The sequence below is a fragment of the Rhinopithecus roxellana genome, chromosome 2, assembly GCF_007565055.1.
Source record: "Rhinopithecus roxellana isolate Shanxi Qingling chromosome 2, ASM756505v1, whole genome shotgun sequence".
Taxonomy (NCBI): Eukaryota; Metazoa; Chordata; class Mammalia; order Primates; family Cercopithecidae; genus Rhinopithecus; species Rhinopithecus roxellana.
The window spans coordinates 56,016,937-56,041,979 of record NC_044550.1 but is presented as its reverse complement, the minus strand read 5'-3'; the positions used below and the strand labels follow the sequence as shown (position 1 = coordinate 56,041,979).

The following is a 25,043-nucleotide window of genomic DNA, read 5'->3' as shown; positions in this document are numbered from 1 at the left end:
TTTTATTTTTATTCTGGATTGACCACCGTCCCCACATACACACCAATGATTGTTTAAGGAAGTTTACTGTGAATTAATCTAGAAGAACACTGTCTAGAATTTTCTGTAGTGCTGTAGTGTGTTCTGTGTCTGCACTGTCTAATAAACCATGAAGCATATGTAGTTATTGTACATTGAAATGTGGCTAGTGTGATTAAGGAACTAAATGTTTAATTTTAATTAATATACATTTAAATAGGCACAGATGACTAGAGGCTACAGCATTGTACAGTAGAGATCTAGAAGACTTATGTTTGTCTTTGACCATCTTTTCTTGCTCTGAGTTCAGTGCATGTAACAATGGGAAAATAAATTTTAAATTGACTTGGTAGGACATTTCAAAGTGGCAATACTCCATTTAGACATTAGATAGATATTTGAATATAGGTGTAAGCTCAATTATATTTTTTCTTTCACCTAAACTAACACATTATAATTTCAAATAAAATTCTTTATTGTGATAAATATATATAATATAAAACTGAACATTTTTACTTTTTTTTTTTTGAGACAGAGTCTCGCTCTGTCACCCAGGCTGGAGTGCAGTTGCGCGAGCTCAGCTCATTGCAACCTCTGCCTCCTGGATTCAAGTGATTCTCCTGCCTCAGCCTCCTGAGTAGCTGCAATTACAGGTGCCTGCCACCACGCCTGGCTAATTTTTGTATTTTTAGTAGAGAGGGAGTCTCAGCATGTTGCCCAGGCTTGTCTCGAACTCCTGAACTCAAGTTATCTGCCTCCCTCGGCCTCCCAAAGTGCTGGGATTATAGGCATGAGCCACAGCCCTGGCCATTTTTACCATTTTTGAGTTTACAGTCCAGTGGCATCAAGAACATTCACATTCTTGTGCAGTCATCACCACCATCCATCTCTAGAAATGTTTCATCTTCCCAAACTGAAACTCTGTATGCATTAAACAATAACTCCTCATTCCTTCCTCCCCCAGTCCCTGTACAATTACAATGCTACTTGTTATCTCTATATTTGACTACCCTGAATACCTCCTAGAAGTGGAATCATGCAACATTTGTCTTTTTTTGTCTAACTTATTTTACTTAGCATAATATCTTCAATATTTGTCCATGCTGTAGAATGTATCACAATTTCCTTTCTCTTTAGGCTGAGTAATATTCCATTGTATATATATATACCACATTTTGTTTATCCATTTATGTATCAGTGGGCATTTTGGGTTGTTTCCATCTTTTGGTTATTATGAACAGTGTGGCCAAGAGCATGGGTGTACACCATCTGTTCAAATCCCTGCTTTCAATTCTTTTGGATATATACCCCGAAATGGAATTTCTGGATTATGTGATAATCTTTTTTTTTTTTTTTTTTTTTTTGAGACGGAGTCTCACTCTGTTGCCAGGCTGGAGTGCAATGGTGCAATCTCAGCTCACTGCAACCTTCGCCTCCTGGGTTCAAGTGATTTTCCTGCCTCAGCCTCCTGAGTAGCTGGGATTACAGGCATGCACCACCACACCCGGCTAATTTTGTATTTTTAGTAGAGACGGGGTTTTACCATATTAGCCAGACTGGTCTCGAACTCCTGACCTCATGATCTGCCCACCTCGGCCCCCTAAAGTGCTGGGATTACAGGCATGAGCCACTGCACCTGGCAACAAATAAGTTTTTAATATTTATTTTTTATGATCAACTTTTGCTAAAGACTATTAAAACTTTTGCTTTAACTTCCTATTCTTCACCACAACCCTAAGTAGTTAATTATGAGAAAAATAAGCCTTAACTGATAGTCTTCCACTCATCATACCCTGATTTATTTTTATATTATACATTATATAGACATATATGTATATATAATATATTCTATATTAGATTTGGCATTTATTAAACATGGCCTGTGATGTTCTAAGTCTGGTAGGTATTTGATATTCTTGAAGTGAGGATATAGTGCTTTGTTACTTAGCACTATTAAAATAAATATACACATTTAATTTACAGAGCTTTCTGAGTGTCATTAAAATAAATGGGGCCAGGCGCAGTGGCTCACACATGTAATTCCAGCATTTTGGAAGGCCACAGCAGGAGGATCATTTGAGTCCAGGGGTTCAAAAGCAGCCTGGGCAACAAAGTGAGGCCCCATCTCCACAAAAAATTTGAAAATTATCTGGGTGTGGTGGTATACACCTATAATTCCAGCTATTGGGTGCGGTATGAGGTGGGAGGATTGCTTGAGCCCAGGAGGTCGAGGCTGCAGTGAGCCATGATTGTACCATGGCACTCCAGCCTGAGCAACAGAGTTGCTCTGTCTCAAAAAAAAAAAAGGTCGGGGGGAATAGTCTTTTATTATAGCCTTTTCATACCATTTACCAGTGCTAAATCCTGTAGTACAATGCAGTGTGATATAATAGAATAAACAAAGAAACAAACAAATAAATAAATACGAATTTGAGTCATGGCCCTGATGCCTACTAGTTGTGTTCCTCAGTCTCTGTTTCCTGTATATAGAAGTGATGCAATAATGCCTACTCTACAGAGGATGAGATGACATATAATGCATGTAAACCACCTGGCATGGTGCCTATCCCCTCATAAGTACCCAGCAAGTGTTAGTTCTTTCCCTTATGTTGCTCACAGTTAAATCCCTGGGTTAGAAAACACAACTATAAAAGGAATGTGATTAGATCATAGAAAGAATCATAAAATGTTAACACTAGAGAAGTTATTAGAGACCATTTCCTAGTGGACACATGCTGAGTTCACTGTTAAGTGAGGCAAGAAAGCAGAAAACATGATTAGGTCATTAATTTATTCATTTTTTCAACAACCTTTTACTAAACTCAAATCATGTAATAAGGTTAAAGGGTTGAAAGGCAAGTCCCTGCCCTCCCTCAGCTAGAGTTCATTATCTAATGGGAAAATAAGTATAAGTAAACAATTATAGTATGATCTGATAAATTCAGCATAGAGATAAATATATGTATGTATGTATGCACAAGCATAGGATAGGTACTAAGCCCAATGGACAGAATCCAGGCATGTTTTCCAGAGAATGAGAGACTGGAGCTGCATATTGAAGGATGAATAAGATCATTGGGTAGAGTCATGAGCAAAAGTTACCTACACGGAGGCAACTGCATACCCTTCCTGCACATGGATAAAAGAGATGGCTAGAGAATATGGTGTATGTGGAATGAACTGAAGGTCAGCAGATGAGAGAGAGAGACACAGGAGCCAGTCTTCAATACCATAAAAAATAATTTTCAGCAGGGCATATGGTGGCTCACACCTATAATTCCAGCACTTTGGGAGGCCAAGGCAAGAGCATGGCTTCAGGCTGGGAGTTCAAGACCAGCCTGGGCAACATAGCAAGACTTCATCTCTACGAAAAGACGAAAAACTTATCTGGGCATGGTGGCACATACATATAGTCCTAGCTGAGATGAGAGGATTGCTTAAGCCCAGGAGTTGGAGGCTGCATTGAGCTATGATCCTGCCATTGCACTCCAGCCTGGGCATCAGAGTAAGACCGTGTCTTTAAAAAATAATACTTTTAACTGCGTCATAAGGCAGTAGGGAACCACTGAAGGTTGGTGACATGACTCCATGTCACTAATATGTGTGTTTAGAATCTGAAAGAAGATTGACAGATAAGAATTAAAAAGTACTGACTGGATTTTTCTAAGAGGTCATTGGTGATCTTAGAGAAGTAGCTTAGAAGGTAGAGGATTGTGTTATGAATGGGAGATGTTGAAGTAAACACAGTAAATAAAGAAAATAGCTTAAGCTTTATTGAGATATAGTTCACATATGTTACAATTCACACATTTAAAGTGTATGATAGTTTTTAGTATATTCACAGAGTTGTACAAGCATCACCACAATTTAAGAGCATTTTCGTCACCACAAAAAGAAATCTTTATATGTATCAGCAGTTACTCTAAAGGATAATTTTTTAAATGAGTAAATATTGGACTATGTTTCTGTGTTAATGGGAAAGATCCAAAAGGAAGGAAGCATGTCAGACATGCAGGACAGAAAGTGTGTAATACACTATCAGGCTCTGTGTGAAAGTGGAGAAGAACAAAACCCAGAGCATAGAGATAAGCACTGAACAGGAGGGAACAATAGGGCCTCATCTTGGATTAGAGAGTAGACAGGTCGCATGGGGACTTGTGTAAATAAATGTGTATGAATGAGGTGGAAAGGCAACAAGATTCTCTTTATGAGGGTTTGTGCCAAGGATGAGATTATATTTATGCTTAATGGGTGCTGCTCAATAATTATAATTTCCTTTCAATATTGTTCTTCTGTGTTTTCAACATCAGGAGAATAGGTGTAGAAAAAAGATGAACAGAGAGGGATGTGTGTGTGCGTATGCTTGTGTGTTTCTGGAGAGAGAGAGAGACACAAAGATAGACACAGGTGGGGTTTGCCATGGAAGTATGGTGAAATGTATGAAAAAGGATTCAAGGTGCAAGGGTGGCTGATGAAACTGTTAAAGGGATGTTGTAGAAAAGATGAAACATGAACCTAGGCTGGATTGAGTAGATAAGAAAGGAAGGAAGGGACTGATAAACTGGAAAAGTTTATCCTCTCATTCATTACTAATTCATTTATTCAACAAATATTCATTTTGTTCAGGATGCTAAAAATGTGGAGATGAGCAAGACAGGCAAAGTCTGTTCCCTCCTGGAGCTCACATTCTAATGGGGCACAAAGAAAATAAAATTTAAAGACTGTAATTTCAATTATATCAAGTGCTATAAAGAAAAGTGGATAAGGTGATGCAAAGTGCCACGAGTGTGGAGAACTGTTAAAGGGCATGGTTGGTGACTGCCTCTCTGTCTTCATAAACAGTGTTTCCTTTAAAACTTTAGGATTGGAGTACAGCTAAACAAGGGCAACGGGGAGTTAGCTCCTACTGCTCTCCCCACGGCCAAGCATGTGCCTGCAACTCCCAGCCTGGGACAGCCACCAAGTCAAGTCTTGTCACAGGCTTCATGCCAGCTGTGAAACTTTCATTATTGCCTTCTACTCATTTACTCCCCACCCCCACCTCCAGGTCACGCCTCTCTTTTCTTCAGAATCTTGTTTCTCTAAGGTGCTTTAATATCATTAATATTAGCGCATTTGTATATCTGCTTGGTTTATATTAAAGCGTTATTTCTGCAAAACCACAATCATGGTACAAGGATAGACTTGTACCTTTCCACTATCAAAAGCAAATTAGACTAATTTGTGTTCGGTAGCTATACTTTACTTATTTCTGTTCACTTCTATACACTTAATTCAGTCTAGAAATATGTTCACAGTCATACAGAGGCAAGTTGTCTACATACAAGTCATGTAATCACCTACCGTATTGGGAAAGCGCCATTCTTCGTGAGAAAGTTTCTATTGTAGAAGGAATGGTTAATACATATGGCATAGTAAGTGATCATAAAAATAATCTCTCCATAAAAAGAGCACTAAACGATAGAAATAATAACCATAAGAGGAGGAAGAGTAATCAGAGAAACAGCCTGCAGCACATTAAACATTTATGTTGTTTTTAATTTTTAGAAAACAGCTGGGTTATCAATATACAACTATGCCTGCATTTATATATATCACACATGAGAAAGAATTCTTTTTCAGAGAAATATGCTAATCTTTCAAAAAATATCTTGTGACCCCAACTTCAGAATATATTCTTATCTGTTTACTCTTCTTTATTTCTCTGTATTTTCACACTATTCTTTTTTCCCTGCCTTTAACATTTTTTTAAACTATTCTAGTTCCTCAATATTACATATATTCTTTTATAGATAAGGGACAAATAATAAAAGTTGGTCGTTTTCTGATTATTCTGCTGATTTTGATTTGTCTCATTCACTTCTTTTCTTTCAAACATAATCTTATTAAGCCTTTCTAACCCCATTTTTGAAAAAAGTAAAACCCAAGGAAAGAAGAAATTTTCAAAAAAGATAAAAATTAGAATATTTGAACTCAGGGTCAGATATGAGTAAGAATAACTATTTTTACTAAGAAAAAATATTCTCTTAAAATCCAAATCCACAAATTAAATACATGATGAATATTTTATAAAATAATTTTCCCTCTTCTAAAAGATTTAACATAAGTATTTTCCTTAAATTAATATATTTAAAGTATAATTGTATTTATAGGCATGGTTTCTAGAACAATTCTGTATCCTTATCCAGAATTCACCCATTAATTTTCATATAAATGCTGTCTGCAATATACAAAGGTTGAGAGCTCAGTATCTAGACATTAGTATCTTAGTGTGAAATAGTTCATTGATGAAGTTCAGTAGGTAAGAAATATATGTATTTTAAAAAATGCATATATGCATATGTCTGTGTGTATATATGTAAATAAATATATATTATATATATGGCAATGTTATGTTCACTGATACAGGAGCACAAAGGAGGCATTTCCAACCCAGATTAAGAAAGTATCAACTGTCTGAACATAATCCTTAAGAAATTTGAGTTAAGTCAGTGAAGCAAAAGAAATGGAAGGGACATTCAAAGCAGAGAGTATGGCATGTGGGAAGGAGCACAGTATGGCTCTGTGACTAGAAAAAAATCATGTGGTAGGTAGGGAAAGCACAAAAAGTTGGTGATAGGCCGGGCAAGGTGGCTAACACCTGTAATCTCAGCACTTTGGGAGGCTGAGGCAGAAGGACTGCTTGAGGGCAGGAGTTTGAGACTAGCCTGGGCAACATAGTGAGACCCTGTCCCTAAAAAAATAAAAATAAAAATAATTAGCCAGGTGTGGTGGTATGTGCCCATAGTTCCAGCTTCTTGGGAGGCTGAGGCATGAGAATTGCTTGAATTGAGGAGGCAGAGGTTGCAGTGAGTCAAGATCACCCCACTGTACTCCAGCCTGGGTGACAGAGCAAGACTCTGTCTCAAAAGAGCAGCTAGGTTGGTGAGATCTCTAAAACATATCTGGAAACCATTCATGTCTGTTCATTATTATTAGTTCAAGCCACCACCATCCTCTCCCCACTGGACTAACGTTAGTAGACCATGTCACCTTTTTCTATCCCTGTCTACCTACAGTCCACTTTCCACAGAGCTGCCAAAGTGATATTTGAAACTATAAGTCAGATCATTTCACTTCCTTCTTAAACTTTCCTATTTCACATCAAACAGAATAAAATCTGCTTGACTCACATGATCTGGCCCTGCATGCCTCTCTGATCTCATGTCACATCTCTTCCTCATTGATGTGTCCTATCACACTGACATTTCTGTTCCTGATTACGTGAAGGGGAAGGCCTTTGTAAGTTTAATATCAAAACTAAAAGTCATTAAGGAAATTAATATATTCATGTATAAAAACTACATGAAAACGGAAGTTTCTGAACATCTAAAGCAACAACAAATAACAAAGTACAGGAATAGAAAACTCATGAAAGATGAAATGCAAGGCACATATGAAAAGCACTTTAAGCTGAGCACAGTGGCTCACACCTGTAATTCCAATGCTTTGGGAGGCCAAGGTGGGAGGATCGCTTAAGCCCAGGAGTTTGAGACCAGCCTGGGCAGATAGCAAGACCCAATAAGAGAAGCAGTTCATCCTCACTATTAATCAATGACATTAAATTGAACACACAATAGCATTTTTGTCCATTAGATTATCTAAGATTAAAAATGATAAAAATTTTAATGTTGGTACAGTATGAGAAAACAGATACTGTCATATATTTGGGGAGAATGAAAATAGGTTGAATCTTTATAGCAATCTGTATTATTAAAATGTTCATGCACTATTTACTTAGAACTCTAACCAAAAGTAGTAATTGACCAAGTGTGAAAAAAATATTCAGTTATCTAGTTGTTCATATGTATTAGTCTGTTCTCATGCTGCTATGAGGACATACCCAAGACTAGGTAATTCTAAAGGAAAGAGGTTTAATTGATTCACAGTTCTGCAGGGCTGTGGAGGCCTCAAGAAACTTATAGCCATGGTGAAAGGGGAAGCAAACATGTCCTTCTTTGCAAGGTGGCAGGAGAGAGAAAAATGAGAGCAGAGCGAAGGGGGAAGCCCTGTATAAAACCATCAGATCTCGTGAGAACTTACTACTATCACAAGAATAGTATGGGGGAAACCACCACCATGATTCAATTACCTCCAACGGGGTCCTTCCCACGATGTGAGGATTATGGAAACTACAATTCAAGATGAGATTTGGGTGGGAACACAGCCAAACCATATTATCATAATACCAAAAAAAAAAAACAAAACAAAAAAACATAAATGTCCGGCAGAGAACTAGTTAATTAAATATTGGTAAATTTACACAATAGAATACTGTATGTCATCAAAAATGTTGCTGTGTAAATCTACATGTATTACCATGGAAGTATATTTTGCCATATTACAGTGAATAACAGATAATGTTATGAAACATAAAAATACAAGTGCATGAGGAAAAGCCTGGAATTATGGACCCCAAAATGTTCATGGTCATTATCTTTGGTTAATGAGATCATGGAATTCTTTAATCTGCCTCTTTCTATATTCTAAAAAATTATATCTCTTGAAAATCAGAGAGAGAGAAAAAGCCAAGCACAACTCTTTTTCCCTTTTCAGGGGGAAACAAGCCACTTCTTGAAAAACTGAAAAAGTAATGTATGTTAACATGAGGATGTGAATACTGACTTTGTTTTTGGCTGCTCAGAGGTCTTTTGTAGTTACTTTCTGGGTTTTGGCCATGTTCTTTCTCAACATTCAGTGTTATTAGGGTACTGGCTGTCTATAATGATCTTCATGTAACTTTGACAGGGATGAAGGGATTTACAATTTCTTAACTTTTATCTCACTCAGAAATCAGAGTACCTCCAATCTCTTAATTTTCTGTGTGTGTTATTTAATCCACTGAGTTATGGGAGTTTTCATACTTTTTAACATTTGAGTTTATTTTCATTTTTTCCCATCATATTTGAGGGGGAACACAAAGAACACTTCCACTTTTAGGGAAAATATCTTAGATATATCGCTGTTAATTGTAGTTTTTGTCATTATCTAAAAGCAAGAAAGCTTTTGGCTTAAGATTCATGAATTCTAGATCTCTGGGTTCACTACTTTTGTATGCCTGTGTCTGTGTGTGTGTGTATAATTAAATAGTTATACAAAGTACTTTTAAAATGTATTTATCAAAGCAATACATGTTAACTATTTCAAGAGTCAAATAATACAAAAAGTATAAAGTGAGAGACTAGAAAGCTCTTATCCTCAAATTGGTAACTAATGCCAGAGTCACATGCTAATGTCTAGCTATAAGTTCCTCTTTGACGCACTTTGATGTGTATGTAAAGAAAAAAAGCCTCTGCCACAGAACTCATCATCCTTTCCAATGCCTGAAATTCTACCATTAGAGATCACTTATTTGGTTACAAATCCTTTAAAAAAAAATCCTTTCCAATCATATGGCTGTCTGTGAACAAGACTGGACAGTAGGTTTTTGATAAAAGGAAAAGTACAAACACAGCAGAGTCTGGAGCAGTTGTTGTATAGGGGGCACCAGGGCAGATCTTGGGGTGCACCTGGAGGTTGGAAGAAGGGGTAGGGGTTCAAAGGCTGAAAGATACTTGCAGATAGATGTTGCTGTCAGACAGCCTTAATATGAACAATATTATCTGTGCTTTTTCATCTTTTACTTTGTTATAAGTACTTGCTACATTTCCTCTGAAAGTGTCATTTTCTTCTTTACTTTTCATGTAAATACATTGTTTTATGTTTATGTGAGTTCAGAAATTAAAGTTTTAAATTTCTTTTTGAAAATGGAACTCAGCTCTATTTGCATTGATAAATAGGGAAGAGGGAGAGTCATGATATTGCCCAGTTTAAAGAATTACTATATACAAGTGACCTCAACATGAAAGTAAAACCTGAAAATTTTCCCTAAGTTGTGTTTAGTGTCAGTGGTTGGTTTTCCCTCCTCCAAATTTATCCTTCCAAATGCTGTCTTAGCTATGCGTAATCACTCTGAGGTCTGTTTTCCAAAAGAAGCAGCAGCAGTGTTTAAGTTTACATGACCCCAGTTTCATGACAGCAGTAGCAAATCAGATATCTTATCCAAGGAAAAGCATTTTTGGCTTAGAATTCCATCAGTCTGTTGGTGGGAGTCAACAGCTCATTTCAGCTCCAACACTGCTGCAGAACACTGGCTGCAGTGAATCTTTCAGAAAGCATAAACACAATTAGTATTTATAGCATTGTTAACATTTGTTAAATAGTTGGGGGAGTGGTCTATAAGCCTGTTTTAAGCAGGTGTCGCAAGAATCTTTGTTGTGACTGTAGTGAGATTTAAGAGTAGGACACGATTACAGTGGTTGTAGCAATATAGTAAATTAGGAGTATTGAATACAATAAGTTAAGATTTCATGCAGTCACAATTCAAAGTGTTATAGAAATAATCATGAAGTATCTCTGGCCAGAAGTGTGTTACACAGATGGCATATTTGACACAGTGCAGGGCAGGAACTGTACAATGAAAAGCCAAATAAATGGTAAGGATTAGTCAGGTTTTAATTGAAAACCTACATTTAAAATACCATAAAATTATGCCAGAGTTTCTTTTACTTCAAAACCACAATAATCGGACAAAAATTCCCTTATTCAATTAAATGAGCATCAGAGTTGTCAGTAAAGCTACTCTTTGTATTTTGCTCATTATTATATCTTTTGCAGACTTACTAGTTAAGTTAGGTGTAACTAAATTATACACTCAAGGGCATGAAGCAAAGTATTAATATTTTTATGATGTTTTTTCCTATTAACTACCTACAGAATTCTGAGCCGTTCTATTATACTGATGACTTTTGTCATGAACCCCTGTTTCCTTTCAGGCACCATCTTTACTTCATCTAGGTCACTCTTAGCAAATGAATAACCAATGACTGCTGCTTTTCATGACACAGTTTAAACGTATTTGTCTGGTTTTGAGAAATAATTTAAACTTCTGAAGGTAAAAATGAACTCTCTGGATGTTGTTGGCTTTTTTTTCCCTTAAGAACTTTACTGTGTTTTTTCAACATTTGCTTCTTAGCGTTGGCAACCTCTTTGAAGACATTCCACTTATTTTTCTAGGCAGGCTGCTTTATCTACTCATTTCCAGTAGCCAGAGATGGAGGTGTTTTGAATGAGCACATCAGTGTTCTAGACAGAGATACTGTTTGAAATTATCCATGAACACAGTGCCGCTGAACATTATTGACTGACATTTGTTTCTGTTGGTTGTGTCTGCTCTGACTAGCTGGTTTCTTTCAGATTGGCAGCTGGGATTATGCTGTAGTAGATGGACAGCTACAAGAACTGGAGATTGTAGTGAGGCTGGGTTGGGACTCAGTTTAATGTGCCTGAAAAGTACGGGCTCAGTTACAGGCACTAATGGGAAAATCTATGTGCATTTTCACAAATTATAATTACATCATAGTTTATATTAGTAACTTGCATAATAATATTATTTGAGTAGATATGCTAGTAAAAATACTCCTTTCCCTCTATAATTTCCTTCTCCCCCTTTTCTTTGCATTATTGTTTTTAAACATATTTTACTTAATTCGACAAGGTGCTCTTTCTTTTTGTGTTTTATGTACTCCATTCCGTCATGATATGTATTTGTTTCCAGTTACCTGATGCATTCAGAGTGCTTTTTGGAGGAAAACACATTATTTACTTAAAAAAGTTTATATTTAATTAATACTGAATGATGGCAAAATATTGCTAAAACTAAGGGATCCTTGGAATCAGATACAGATAAGTTAAAAAGTAAACTCACTATTAACAAAATTAATTTTATAGCAAGGTCTATAGATTTAAGTTTTTGACCAGTTTATCAACTGAAGTTGTTCTTAGATGGTTACAAAATATTCCTTGGGAGAGGAGCAGAAAAGATAACTGTTGGGTACTGGACTTAATACCTGGGTGATGAAATAATCTATACCACAAACCCCCAGGACACAAGTTTACCTATGTAACACACCTTCACATATACCTCTGAACCTAAAATAAAAGTTAAAAATATATATATTTCTTGCCATTATGTTAATGGATAAATAAAACTTCATAAAGACGAGGCACGGTGGCTCGGCCAGGCGTGGTGGCTTAGGCTTGTAATCCCAGAACTTTGGGAGGCCAAGGTGGGCAGATCATTTGAGCTCAGGAGTTCAAGACCAACCTGAGCAACATGGCAAAACGCCATCTCTACAAAAATACAAAAATCAGCCAGGCATGGTGGCACACACCTGTGGCTCACTGCTACTCAGAAGGCTGAGGTGGGAGGATCGCTTGCGCCCGGGAAGCAGAGGTTGCAGTGAGCTGAGACCATATCATTACACCCCAGCCTGGGCGACAAAGTGAAATCCTGTCTCAAAAACAACAACAACAACAACAAAAAAGACAAAACAAAAGCAACTTTATAATGTTATACCAAATATTTGCAGACTTTTTTTAAAAATTGTCTCAGTTTTAGATTTTTTCAAAATGAAAATTGTTTTGTTATGCTTATTTCAAAAGTAATACATGCTTTGTGTAAGATATCAATTGGTATAAAAATGAGGAAAGTATACATTTTTATTCTGCCAATCTTTTCATCCTTCCTCCATCAGAGAAAATAGCTAATAATAGTTTGGAATATACCCCTCCAGATTTTGCATGCAAGTGTTCATGCATATGTATGTATGTATGCACATAACACAGGTAAGTATATGTGTTTTATATGTATGTGTGTGTGTGTGTGTGTACACATACACATTTTTTTGCTGAAATAAGGTCATACTCTATACACTTTGGTAGTTAGAAATTTTTCTTTCTTCAGTATATTATGAACTAGTTACTATGTCAGGTATATTCAACTCATTTTAATGGCCTCATAGTATTCCATTATCAGAGTTTAAGTAGTTTTTTCTTCCAATTTTTACTGTTTTAAAGAGTACTATAATATCTTTGTACTTAAATCTTTTTGTCTTCATCTGATTCTTTCCTTATGAAAATTCATAGAAGTGGGGCTGGGCATGGTGGCTCATGCCTTTAATCCCAGCACTTTGGGAGGCCGAGGCAGGCGGATCACCTGAAGTCAGGAGTTTGAGACCAGCCTGGACAACTTGGCGAAACCCCATCTCTACTAAAAATACAAAAACTACTATGTGTGGTGGTGCGTGCCTGTAATTCCAGCTACCAGGGAGGCTGAGGCAGGAGAATCACTTGAATCTGGGAGATGGAGGTTGCAATGAAACAAGGTTGCACCACTGCACTCCAGCCTGGGTGACAGAGTGAAACTCTGTCAAAAAAAAAAAAAAAAAAAAAAAAAAGATTCATAGAAGTGGAATCAATAGCTCAATCTTTATTTGACAACATACAAACTTGACTTTTGTCTAAATTCTTAGATATCTGTCTTTATGTCTACGTTCTCAAAACTAAAAATGTTAAGTCTTTCAAGTCCAAATTTACATAGAATCACTTCTGTTGAATTTCATTTACTTTTCTATGTATTAATAGATTATTTTGCAAATTTTCATTGAAAATATCCTCTGCTATATATTTTGAACATTTATCTGCTTGAGTTTTAAACATTCCATATCCTAGTGTATCCATTTTCCTGAAAAACTATTTATCTTTTATATTTATGCTTTATAAAGTTTGAATTCTGTGTTTTTATTTCTAGGGCATTTAAAATATTTACATTTTAATCTTAGAAGACTCTTTTTAAATACTTTGAGTTAGGTTCATTATACTAGTTTTTAATTTTGTGAATTTATTGCTGTGACAACTAAAAAGTATTCATAACTTTGTATTTCTTTCTTAAGGTTAAGTGGGAGTCTGGTTTTCAAATGTTTCTAAATGATGCTTTGTCTTTCTTTCTTTTAAACCTGATAGAGTAAGTGGTCATTTGATTTATATGTTTTTAAACTTACTGATATCAAAGCTAAAGTTGAACCATAGCTCCAAAGGACACTGAGGCTAGTTAGCTAGACTGTAAACTGAGTAGAAACCTGTCAAATATCCAGCACGTGTTCTACAGTTTAGGTTCAAGTATCTGAAGGGAAAGAAGAAAACTGGCACAAGTAGTGGTATGATACCACAGTAGACATCACTGGATGGTCTTAGTGTGACTTTTTAAATATTGAAAATAATTTAATCTATGAAGTCTTTTTGGAATGCTTAAACATTTCTTGGTAAAGAGGTAGATTAGCATCTTACAACAGCTTTCTTGAACTTAATTTTGGCAATGTGAGAAAGTTTTAATATATTAATAAATGACATATCTTTTCTTAATAAATTATTTTGTCTCTATTTCCCTATTCCAATTTTATAGTGCTTTCAGATGTAAATATGTAGGTGATAAAATGCAATTTCAGAGTTGTGTGCTTAAAAAAAACAGCATATATATTAATTGTGTCCATATGTTTAAGTTATTTCTCCCCTACCTTCTATCTTAAATAAAATTTTACAATATTTATTGTTGGTTACTAAGTGCTGTACTGAGTTAACTTGTTTCCTCAGTTAGATTAAAAAGCCTAGGTCAGAGAGACTAAAATCGTCTTTGTTAAGTTGAAGCCAAATACTATATTGTCACTAAGCCAAGTTTACTTTCCTTTACTTTTATTTCTTATTTCTTTCTTCCTTTCATTCTGTCTAGTATGTGTATGTATATTCTCTCTATATATATTGTCTCTCTTTCTATATATAGCTATAAAATCATGCAAGTATGCAATACTTGGCACACACAAAAACAAAAGAATACACAGCTTGTTGAAAATCTCTTCATAATATTTCCATTTAAAAATCCATTAATAAATTCTCTAGGTAATATTTGAGATGCTGTTTATAAAATATAAATATGTGGTTTTACTGGAATGTCTTGAAGTATTTGCATAGTCTTTTTTATTACTATATATCTCAACATCTGGAATGCTGCCTGCTGACTTCAGGTTTTATTATAGAAAGTAGTAACAGGCTATTTACAGAAATAATTGGGAATTGATGAATAAGAATATTAAATAATAAAGCAAGCTTTTTGTAGAAATGTTTTAATATAATATTTTATTCAATACTAGACTGCTCTGTGATTATGGTAGTAGTATGTTTCTTAGCTGCATCCCTCATAAATTAAGTTGATTTGCATGGACATACACTCAGTAAATATTTACTGAGCACCTACTATGTGCCAAGCTGTAGAAGCACAGAAATATTAGGCAGTCTCTGATCCTAAGGAGCCTTATAGTCTGATCAATAAGTTGGAAAATTAAACCAGTAATTAGTAGTAGATAAATAGTCAGTAAAAGTTTATGCATGTTGCTATAAGAGCAAAAAGGAAGGGACAGCAGCAGTCTGGGTGAGGTCAAGAAAGATCTCCCAGAGACCAGAGATGCCTGAGGTAAGTCTTCAAGAATGAAGAGGAAAAAAACCACACAGAGAAAAGGAATAGAAAATATAAACAAGAGCTTAAAGGCAATATGATGCTGATTACGTGTCATATTATAGAATGGTGAAATGGACAGTGGTTGGGGCTAGATTACTATTAATCTTAATGATGAGTAGTTGATAACATTTGCTGAGTGCTTACTTAACCCTAGCCAAGCACTGTATTAAGTCTTTAATGTATATGCTGTAATAATATCACACACTTACTGATAGCTTAATATGTGCCATGAACTATTCTAAGTGCTGTATATTATCTCATTTAATCCTCACAACAACCCAATAAAATACTGACAGTTATTATCACAATTTTTCGAAGAGGAAATTAAGACACAGAAGGTTAAGTACCTTGCCCAAAATCACTGTTCTAATATGTGATAGTGGTAAGATTTGAACTGAGGCTGTCTGATTCCAGTGTCTGCACACTTAATCCTATGCGTGGTGCTACCCAGGATAAGGATTTGGAATGGAAGGCTTTGAGTCATGTAATCAAATTTGCAACTTAAGGATTGAGCATCTCCTTACAAGTCTGAGTATATTCAGCACCTTTGAAGAAATATGAAGGCTGCCAGATAATGCTTATATTTTGGGTCAATGTAAGATATTTTTATTCTCCGTATAGTCTTGCATTAGAGGTAAAAAATAAATAAATAAATTGCTTAAAGGCAGAAACATTCTCTTATTTTTCAATGAATCTATCTAGGACATTGTCTAGATTGACCTCACTTTAAGATAACCTAAAGCCAAATGTCTTCATAATTATTGAAGGTGGCTGATGGATATGTAGGGATTCATTATCCTATTCCATAATAAAAAATTTTACATAACTGAATGTCTAAAAAGTGATCACCTGGGACCAAAACTCTCTGGGTGAAGGAGAGTTCATTAAAAACAGTTGAGGCATTTGGTAATGTTTGTTAAGCTACCCTATTACCAACCCACCTTCCTGGACCTTACAGGGTTTAAGGGTGCTTGTACGTTTCCTGTTATTTCACACCTCATTTATACCTTTACATTTTTTACTGCTCTATACAGAGGACTGAATAGACAAGTGAAGATAAGGCAATAAACATAATCACTTGAGGGACTTTTTCAAATCATACATAATTACCCCAGGATTTCTCACTTGACCTTAAGAATTACTACTATAGTGAGACAATGGAGTGTTGTCATATCCTCCAGTATGCTGGAGCTGAAGAAGTGCCTTTAGTGACATCTTTCAGAGCTTCCCTGAGAGACTCATTTGGTTTCTTTGTAATAGCAAATACCAGCGTTTACTTAACACTCTTTATCCTCCCCTGCAACCTCAGTCAGCCCTCATAAAGAAGTATGCTCATCACTCAAGCTTGGTTTTGTCCCCAGTCCAACCACAGATGAGTCGTAATGGTTCCTGGCTGGCTTGCTGTATAACAGGCACTCAGTAAATTTTTTTGTGTGTAAATACTGTGGGCAAGGTACTGTTCTACCTGTTGCACAGATAGGGTATTCAGACCCATATAGCAGGGGTCCCCAACCGCTGAGCCACAGCCTGTTAGGAACCAGGCTGCATAGCAGGAGGTGAGTGGTGGGCAAGCATTATTGCCTGAGGTCTGCCTCCTGTCACATCAGCCACAGCATTAGATAGTCATAGGAACGCAAACCCTATTGTGAACTGCACATGTGAGGGATCTGGGTTGCATGCTCCCTGAGAATCGAATGCCTGGTCATCTCAGGTAAAACAATTTCATCCCCAAACCGTATCCACCCCGCTTCCCAACCAGGTCCATGAAAAAAATTGTCTTCCATGAAACCAGTCCCTGGTGCCAAAAAGTTTGGGGACCACTGCCTTATAGTATAGTTGTAATGACAGACATAAATAACATTATAGGGAATTCTGAATCAAGTATATACTGTAATGAGCAGTATGAACAGGTGTAGTATTATTTAATAAGATTAGGGAAAGTTGGTAGAACTCAAGCAGGGTTTTCTAGAGAGGGGTAGAACTTAGAAAACTGAAGATAAGGGTGACCATTCTACGACGGGCAGTGGCATGGTAGAAATTGTAATGCAGAGATGGCTTATATTTGTAGAAGAAAACCAGCTTGACTGAAAAGGAACATTGGTATAAGGTAATAGATAGGATGAGAGAATAAAAGTTAGAGAGGCAGGAAAACCTGCAATGCCTGGCGTTATCTTTTAAGTACTTGGAATCACTTGAAGACATTTGATCAAAGAAATATTGCATAAAGGCAAATTTAGGAAAACTCAGTTCTGCAGGATATGCTGAAGGCAGAAACTGAATAGAGGGGGGAAACCAGCAAAGAGACTATTATAATAATCGATACTTGAAATTATAAGGGATCCGGATTCAGAAAGGAGTGATGAATGTGATAAACTTTGAAGTGATTGGGCTTAGTGACTTATATGTGAAACAGGTAAAATTTTTAAAATATTGACAAGATTCTGAGCTTAAAAAAATCAGAAGAATCTAATTCTTGACTGAGGAATGCTAAAATAAAAAATTTTAAGATTTTAGATGTGCTAAGACGTACACGTGCTTACACACAAGATGGCCAGGGCAAACTTCATGGGAGTGGGCAATCGTCTGGTCATAGGATTGGAAACCTTTCAGATAGAGGTAGAGATTGAAGCCCAGTAGAAAAAAAAATTCCAAGAAAGCAAGCTTAAGTTGAGTGAATCATAGTGCTAAAAGAGAACTTACAGTAATAAATTCATTTATGTATGACAAAGAAGTCAGCAAAAGACAGAGATTAAAGGAGTAGACTACAGAGCCAGTCTAAGCATGAAGCCATTGAAGCCACAGAAGGGAGAATCTCTGTAAATTGCTTCAGAGATTAAGATGAATGAAAAATGGCAAATGAATTTTAAAAACATGGAGGAGAATCTGGAATTGTCAATTGATGATATAAAGTGTGACTATAAAGTTTTAAGATCATAGTCATTACCTTACAACCTTATTCTATAATTTTCACACTTGAAAAAGTCCTTTCTGTTGCATTTTTAATATCGAGAACTCAAAGGTTAGTCAAGAAGTAAAGCATTTGTGTCTGAGAATTCCACAGCCTTTTCAGATGCCTTCAAGACTTGGAAAGAAACTTTATTATTATTTAACCTGTGTGAGAGAATATAGCTTTTATTCTGTCATTGAGATAGAATAATCAGACCACTATATTATGTGACTTGAAAAAGCCTTTTCCTCAGAGTTTTCAGTAATGTGCCAGTTGTATACAAATTTTAAGACTAAAGTGTTAGTTAAGAAGAGGAGATTGATATTTTTGAAAGTTGTCTCATCATCCATAACCTTTCATCTCAAAACATTGCTAAGTGGAAAACACTGTATGTAATATTAAGGTCAGTTATATACAATTTGTATCTATAATAAAGATGTATATGCTATAATGTCATTCATAGCTTCTCTATCGTAGTTGGCATTACTGCCCATTCTCTCTTCACAACCCTCATCCTATGGCTTCCATGTCACTCTATGCTGCTTTTCCTCCCACCCACCCTCTGACCGCCCTCTCTCTGTCTTCTTCATTACTTCCTCATTTATACCCTAAATATAAATACTTCTTGAGGTTCAGCTCTAGGTGCTTTTGTGTCTGGGTCTCATGTATTTTACTCCTAGGGCTTAATGAGTATAGTTTCAGACTGTGCTCCGGAGCCCTAAGGAATTCTCAGAGTTATCTCAGAGGCTGCTGAGGAGGCTTGTTAGGGATGGTTTCACCCCTGTGAAGTTGAATAACCCTATCTCCATGTATTGAGGTTTCATGTAATATTTCATTTCAAAAAGGAGGTCATTTCTGCTGCTTAAAAACATACATACATATACAACAAGAGAGAAAGATAAACATTAACTTAAATTTCTCTTTTGTATGAATGACACCAAAATCAATACCTCTCTTCTCTCACCTCAGAGCCATTCTTAGGCTTTCTTTTACACATTGGACATATTGACCTAGATAAATGGTTATCACTATCACTTTGGATTCCATGTGTCTGACATAAAATCTACTGTCGTTCTCCTGCCAAACTTGTTTTCCCTAGCAGAAACTCCTGTACTCCTATTTCTGCTCATTGCTTTAGTATTCTCTGAAATATGCAAGTGGTTTTTTTTTGTTTGTTTGTTTGTTTTTGTTTTTTTTTTAAGAAAAGGGATTAGCTTTGTATTTTCTTTATGGCTCAAAGTCATCAGTCCCTAAGACCTATTGATTTTTCCTTAGCTGGTTCACATATTCATCTCTTTCTTACTATTACCATAGCTTCCATAAGGATCCAGGTTTATAATTCCTCATGTTTTGGACTGCTCTCAGAACCTTCAAAGAAATCTCTCTGTCTCTAGGCTCTTAGCCCTGTGTTATATTTTGAAATCCAGAGCCAGATTTCAGTTTTCTTAAATAATGTATTTCTCATTCTCTTCCTACATCAACTCCGGAAGCATTTCTTCCTTCTTTATTTTAGCTGTGTTAAGTAGGGATCACACCAACTCCCACATGAAATAATAATACGGTACAGCATTTTATTTAGTGCTTTGTATGTGCTGGTTACTGTGCTAAGCACTTTATATGCATTATCTTATTTCATTTTCCAAACAATTATATGAACTAGCTATTGTTACTATTTCTTTATAGATGGGAAATGGAGATAAGCTAATTGCCCAAAGTCAAACAAACAGCAGATAAGTGTCAGAGTCAGGATTAGCACTCTGAGCCATCTGACATGATAGGCTAAGTACTGAAGCAATAAGTTCTTTGCCACCTCCCCTCCCCTTTTAATCAGGGAGGCATGTGGGCTGCCGGGCAGGAACCACAGAAGGCAACTGTTAAGGAGGCCAGTCTTTCTTGTACAGTGCATTCTTGTTCAGGCTGCACTCTTGCCCAGGCTGGAGTGCAGTGGTGCAATGATAGCTCACTGCAGCCTCGAACTCCTGGCTTCAAGCTATTCTCCTACTTCAGCCTCCTAAGTATCTGGGACTTGAGGCACACACCAGCACACCCAGCCAATTTACTTTTTGTAGAGACAGGGTCTTACTGTGTAGGCTGTTCTTGAACTCCTGGCCTCCAGCGATCCTCCTGTCTTGGTTTGGGATTACAAGTGTGAGCCACCATGCCCATCCTTACCAGCTGTTCTTCAAAAAGACTTAAAGTTGTCATGCATAAACTTAAGTCCATAAGTTCATATATCATTAAATAGCAGTGTTGCTACCTCCTTCTTTATGACTACCTTTAGCCTTCAGGTTGCCATTTTATGATCTTTTTCTCAAGCTTGTTCTTGATGTTTAATCATAAATTAATTTCACTCTATCAAAAAAATTTGAGATGATGTTCTGAAAATGATCCCAGTCCCTACCTCACTTCCTTTTGGCTCCAATTCTTATTCTTACTAATTTGAGGGTTTTCTTCATCCTTTTAGCCTGGGAGTTAAGAATACTGACTGCTGTGGGAGTGTCGAAGTAGCCTTTATCTATCCTTACTTCCTTCTCTCCCCTCACCCATCATGTAGCATTTATTCATTCAGCCAATTTAGGTATCTAACAGTGAAGAAGATACATAAACTCCTGCTTTCATGGCTTTTGTATTTTACTGGGAAGAAACAGATAGATATAAACAAGTAAACAAAATGCTTATAAATGTGATAGCACCTGGCATTTAGCAGTTTCCCATGATGGGTAGTTGGTGATGGAAATGGGCATCTGTGTGCTATATGTGCACCAAGAGCCATAGCAGGAGAGTGCCTTGCAAAAGCACACATCTTTCCAAAAGAGCACACATACACATGTTCCTCATGTTTAGTTACTCCCTGGGTTAACCGTCTCATGCTTAGATGCAACATATGGCTTTTACTTTGTTATTTAGTTATCTAACTTCAAAGAGACAATCAACAATAATGCTCTTCCTATGGCAAAATTAATATAGCATCAAGCCAGTTTCACAGGTGCTATGTTTCTTTTTTCCTCCTTTTTACTCCCCAGGATGAAATGGGACCTAGAATCAAAGAAGCAGTCATTTTTTTCTATACCTGTAAAAGATTAGCTTTTCATCATTGGGGATGATGCAAGCAGGAAAACCAAATGCAAGAAAACAGAGATGAAGCCAAAAAGGACAATTTCTGATTGTAATAGCTGGTTTCTGTTTCATATCACTGAACAAGATGAGAAAGTTTTGCAGAGTTTTATAGGAACAGCTTCCACGGTTCTAAACGATGACCTCACCCTCAATGCCCCTGCCAGGTGGTTAGCCCCACTGTGAAAACACAGGTTGATTTTCAACATGAAACAAGCCAGAGTATGGAATGATATCTTCAGGTGACAGTTGGGGTTCTATTGCCTGTAATTAGCACCTCTTAACCCTCAGACTTGCCCCTGCCCTTTTCAGGCTATTGAAGCTCAAATCCGAAGTTTTGGACAGACTCCTTCTCAACTACTCATAGAGCCGCATCCTCCCAGAGGGTCTGCCATGCAAGTGGTAAGTGCTATTTTTACTCTCCTCATTTCTTGCCTCTCCTTCAGATCATGCTTGATATTCATAACAGTCTTTCATGGTGCTTGAGTTTCTCCACCACATGTGGGTTTGTTTTTTTATACAAACAGCTTGTTAACCTGCTAACAAGCAGCAGATGTTACTGCATTGTCTCCTGGAGTGTTTGAGAAGGTAAATGTTGCGCCAGTGTATTTCATCAGTTGGTGTCTTGTGTTATAAAATTGAAAGGTCCATAATTGTCATGAATCCTCCCTGTAGGATAAAGGACTGCAGACATAGGGTTGATGACTTTTCTGGTTTGATCCTCTGAGTGTCTAGATTAGTTTTGCTGTTGTGTTTATTCTTTACATTCCAATATATTTTTCAGTTTGAGAATTTTAAAACAAATTCTAATACATAAGATACTGTTACTGAAGGTCAGGGACCACATTGGGGGGAAAATGATGGTTTGGTATAACAAACCACCAAAAACTTAGTGGCTTAGAACAATAATGTATTTTATTTCTCATGATTCTGAGGGTTAGATGAAAATCGTTTCCGCTCTTTTCACCTCAGCTTCTGGGGGGTGGGCTGATGTAGCCAGCTTCTCTTTCCATGTGGCCTTTCATCCTTAAGGAAGCTAGACCAGGCCACTCCCATGGTAGGAGCAGTCCCATGAGAATGGAGACAGAAGCGGCCAGACTTTTTGAGGCTTGCTTTTGAACTTACACATCATTTATGCCACATTTTATTGGTCAAAGCAAGTCAAAAGTCAGCCCAGAATCATGGGTAGGGAATAGACTTGAGCTACAAAATAATGTGGCCATTTTACCTTTATAGTTCCCGAAATTTTAGGGGGAAAATTCTTCAATGAGAAAAAAAGAAAAAAAGGCACAGTAACAAATTGAAGTACATTATTAACATAATTTTTAAGGAATAGACTATTGATATTGTTTTTCAATTGTCCGTCATAAAAAGAAGTTGCTCTTTGCTGTTTTGAATTAAGAATAGAGACTACAAAGTCTGTTCCTGTAAATATAATGAACAATTTTATAAAGTCAAATTCCATGTTGTGGCATAGAGATAGCATCATTTGGATAAATACTGGGAAGGAAAGAGTGGCAGTGAAGAAAGTAAGAAATAGAGAGGAGGCCCTGCTACCTCTGGCTCTTTTTTCTTGTTTTTTCCTTTCTCTTTCCCCATCACCTTCTTCTGTGTCTTTTTTCCCTCAGTGCTCTTTGTCGTTTTCCTTCTTCTTCCAAGACTTTTTTTGTCCTTCTTTATCTAGCAATATGAATTGGCCATCATAAGCTATACACATTTTAAAAATTGCTTGCATCACTCTTTCCCCTACATGTTTTTAAATCAGTAAAATCAGATTTAGATGAACATAAAAAGTGATTTTAGTGGGCAGAAGACTACACAGAGAGTGAACATTTAGCAAGAACAATGGAAGATAGTGCCATAAAAATAGTAAGAATAATTTATGTTTGTGTTTGGAATTAGCTTTAGTAATAGCTTGCCATTGAGACTGAGGCTGCGTTGGTGCTGGCAAATGGAAGCACCTCCCCTGCTCCATTGACTTTCTGCTGGGGTCACTGCCCAGCCGTCCTCCATGCAGAGGCTTATTGGCTCAAACAGGCAGAGCAGCTTTGCTATCCCGAGGGTGAGAAGTCTGGGAAGGCTCATGCTTATGTAAGGATGGAAAGCTGTCTTTTCTATTACCTTTATCCTCTGAACTGAATACCCGAACTCCTCTTCAGACTTGCACAAATTGTGTTTTTTGCTTGGTGCATATTGTGCATGGGGAAAAAAGGCATTTTAAAAAGAAAACAGAGTTGTCGATAAACATATACTTAATCTGGAAAAAGTGATGACATCTGGCTAGCAATTTCCTACTTGTACCCCAGCCTTGGCTCACAGAGGTACCCAGTGTTAAAAGAAGTTTTGTTTCTCTTATCCCTATTTTACCAGTTACTCTGCTCATCTGCAGCTGCTGCCATCACTGCAGAGTAGCCCAGTAGGGTGGGGTGTGCTTTTCTTATTTCTGGTGCTTCTCATTCATACTTTTCAGCCAAGGTTATGATGAAACGCCCAAGAGAGTTTCCTGCTACTTGCCTGCATCAGGAGCTGTAGTCAGGATGGGGAGTGCAGGAGCAGACTAGAGGGACAGATAGTTGTTGAAGGCAGTGGACAGTTTTGGACATGGTGTCTGCAGCTTGCTGTGGAAAGTGGCTTGTCCTTGCCGTGCAGCTTAGAGTTGGCCCACCAGAGTCACTATGTAAACAAGACATTCTTCCTCCACATGAGGTTTTTTTCGTGTTTTTTAAGGGCATAAACATTGGAATTACTCAATTTCAGCCTAATAATATTTACAGTATGAGCTGTTAAGCTCAGAAATATGTATGTACTTCCTTTCAGTGAGCCTTTATGATTATGTTGTACTCTGATTTTCTCTGAGTTTATAAATTATTTAAAAACTACATAATTGAAAAGTAAGACTTGGTACTTGGAAATGATGTTCATTTTCTTTTCCCAGGACTTCTTTAAAATTAGCTTATGGGATATTTTCCTTCATGTTGCTCCTTGTTTCTCATTTTTACCTAATTTTACAGAATTCCTTAAAAACCATATAAAAGGTTCTTTGTGTGACAGAAACTAGTGATACTACGGTTTTAAAAATCAAAGGCCACATGTTTATTGTTTTTGGTAACATTCAGATGGGCTCCCCCGTCAACCATCAATGCACCCCACCACACACACACACACACACACACACACACACACACACACACACACACACACGAATAGAGCAGAAATTAAAGCCATCTCGTGCTGCGTTAAGTGCATGAGCCATAATATACACCAGGTGTAGTAATTAGCAGGCACACGAAGGCTGCCTATTTGTCTGGTTTTGCTGCTGTTGCTGTATCCCCTTGTGTTTTCACACCATCAGATAGTTGGATTTAATTGAGGCCACATCAGATGAGGCATTACTGACACCTTTAATTGAATGAGCATCCAGGGAGGATTAACTCATAATATTGATTGGCTTTTAGCCACTTGCTCAGAAGGGTGTCCGGGTAGCTTATTAGTTGCCTTTATTTACACCTTTATGCAAAGAGTGCAAATAGGAATTCT

General features: G+C 36.9%; 1 protein-coding gene across 4 annotated transcripts in view; it reads left to right on the top strand.

Moving 5' to 3' along the window:
* LRBA (LPS responsive beige-like anchor protein) overlaps window positions 1-25,043 on the top strand; it is a 779,214-nt gene that overhangs the window by 694,881 nt on the left and 59,290 nt on the right. For all 4 annotated transcript variants that reach the window (XM_030916318.1, XM_010372523.2, XM_030916327.1 and 1 more), the window contains one exon: window positions 21,819-21,908. In XM_030916318.1, coding sequence (XP_030772178.1) covers window positions 21,819-21,908 — 90 coding nt within the window. The remainder of the gene's footprint in view (window positions 1-21,818; window positions 21,909-25,043) is intronic.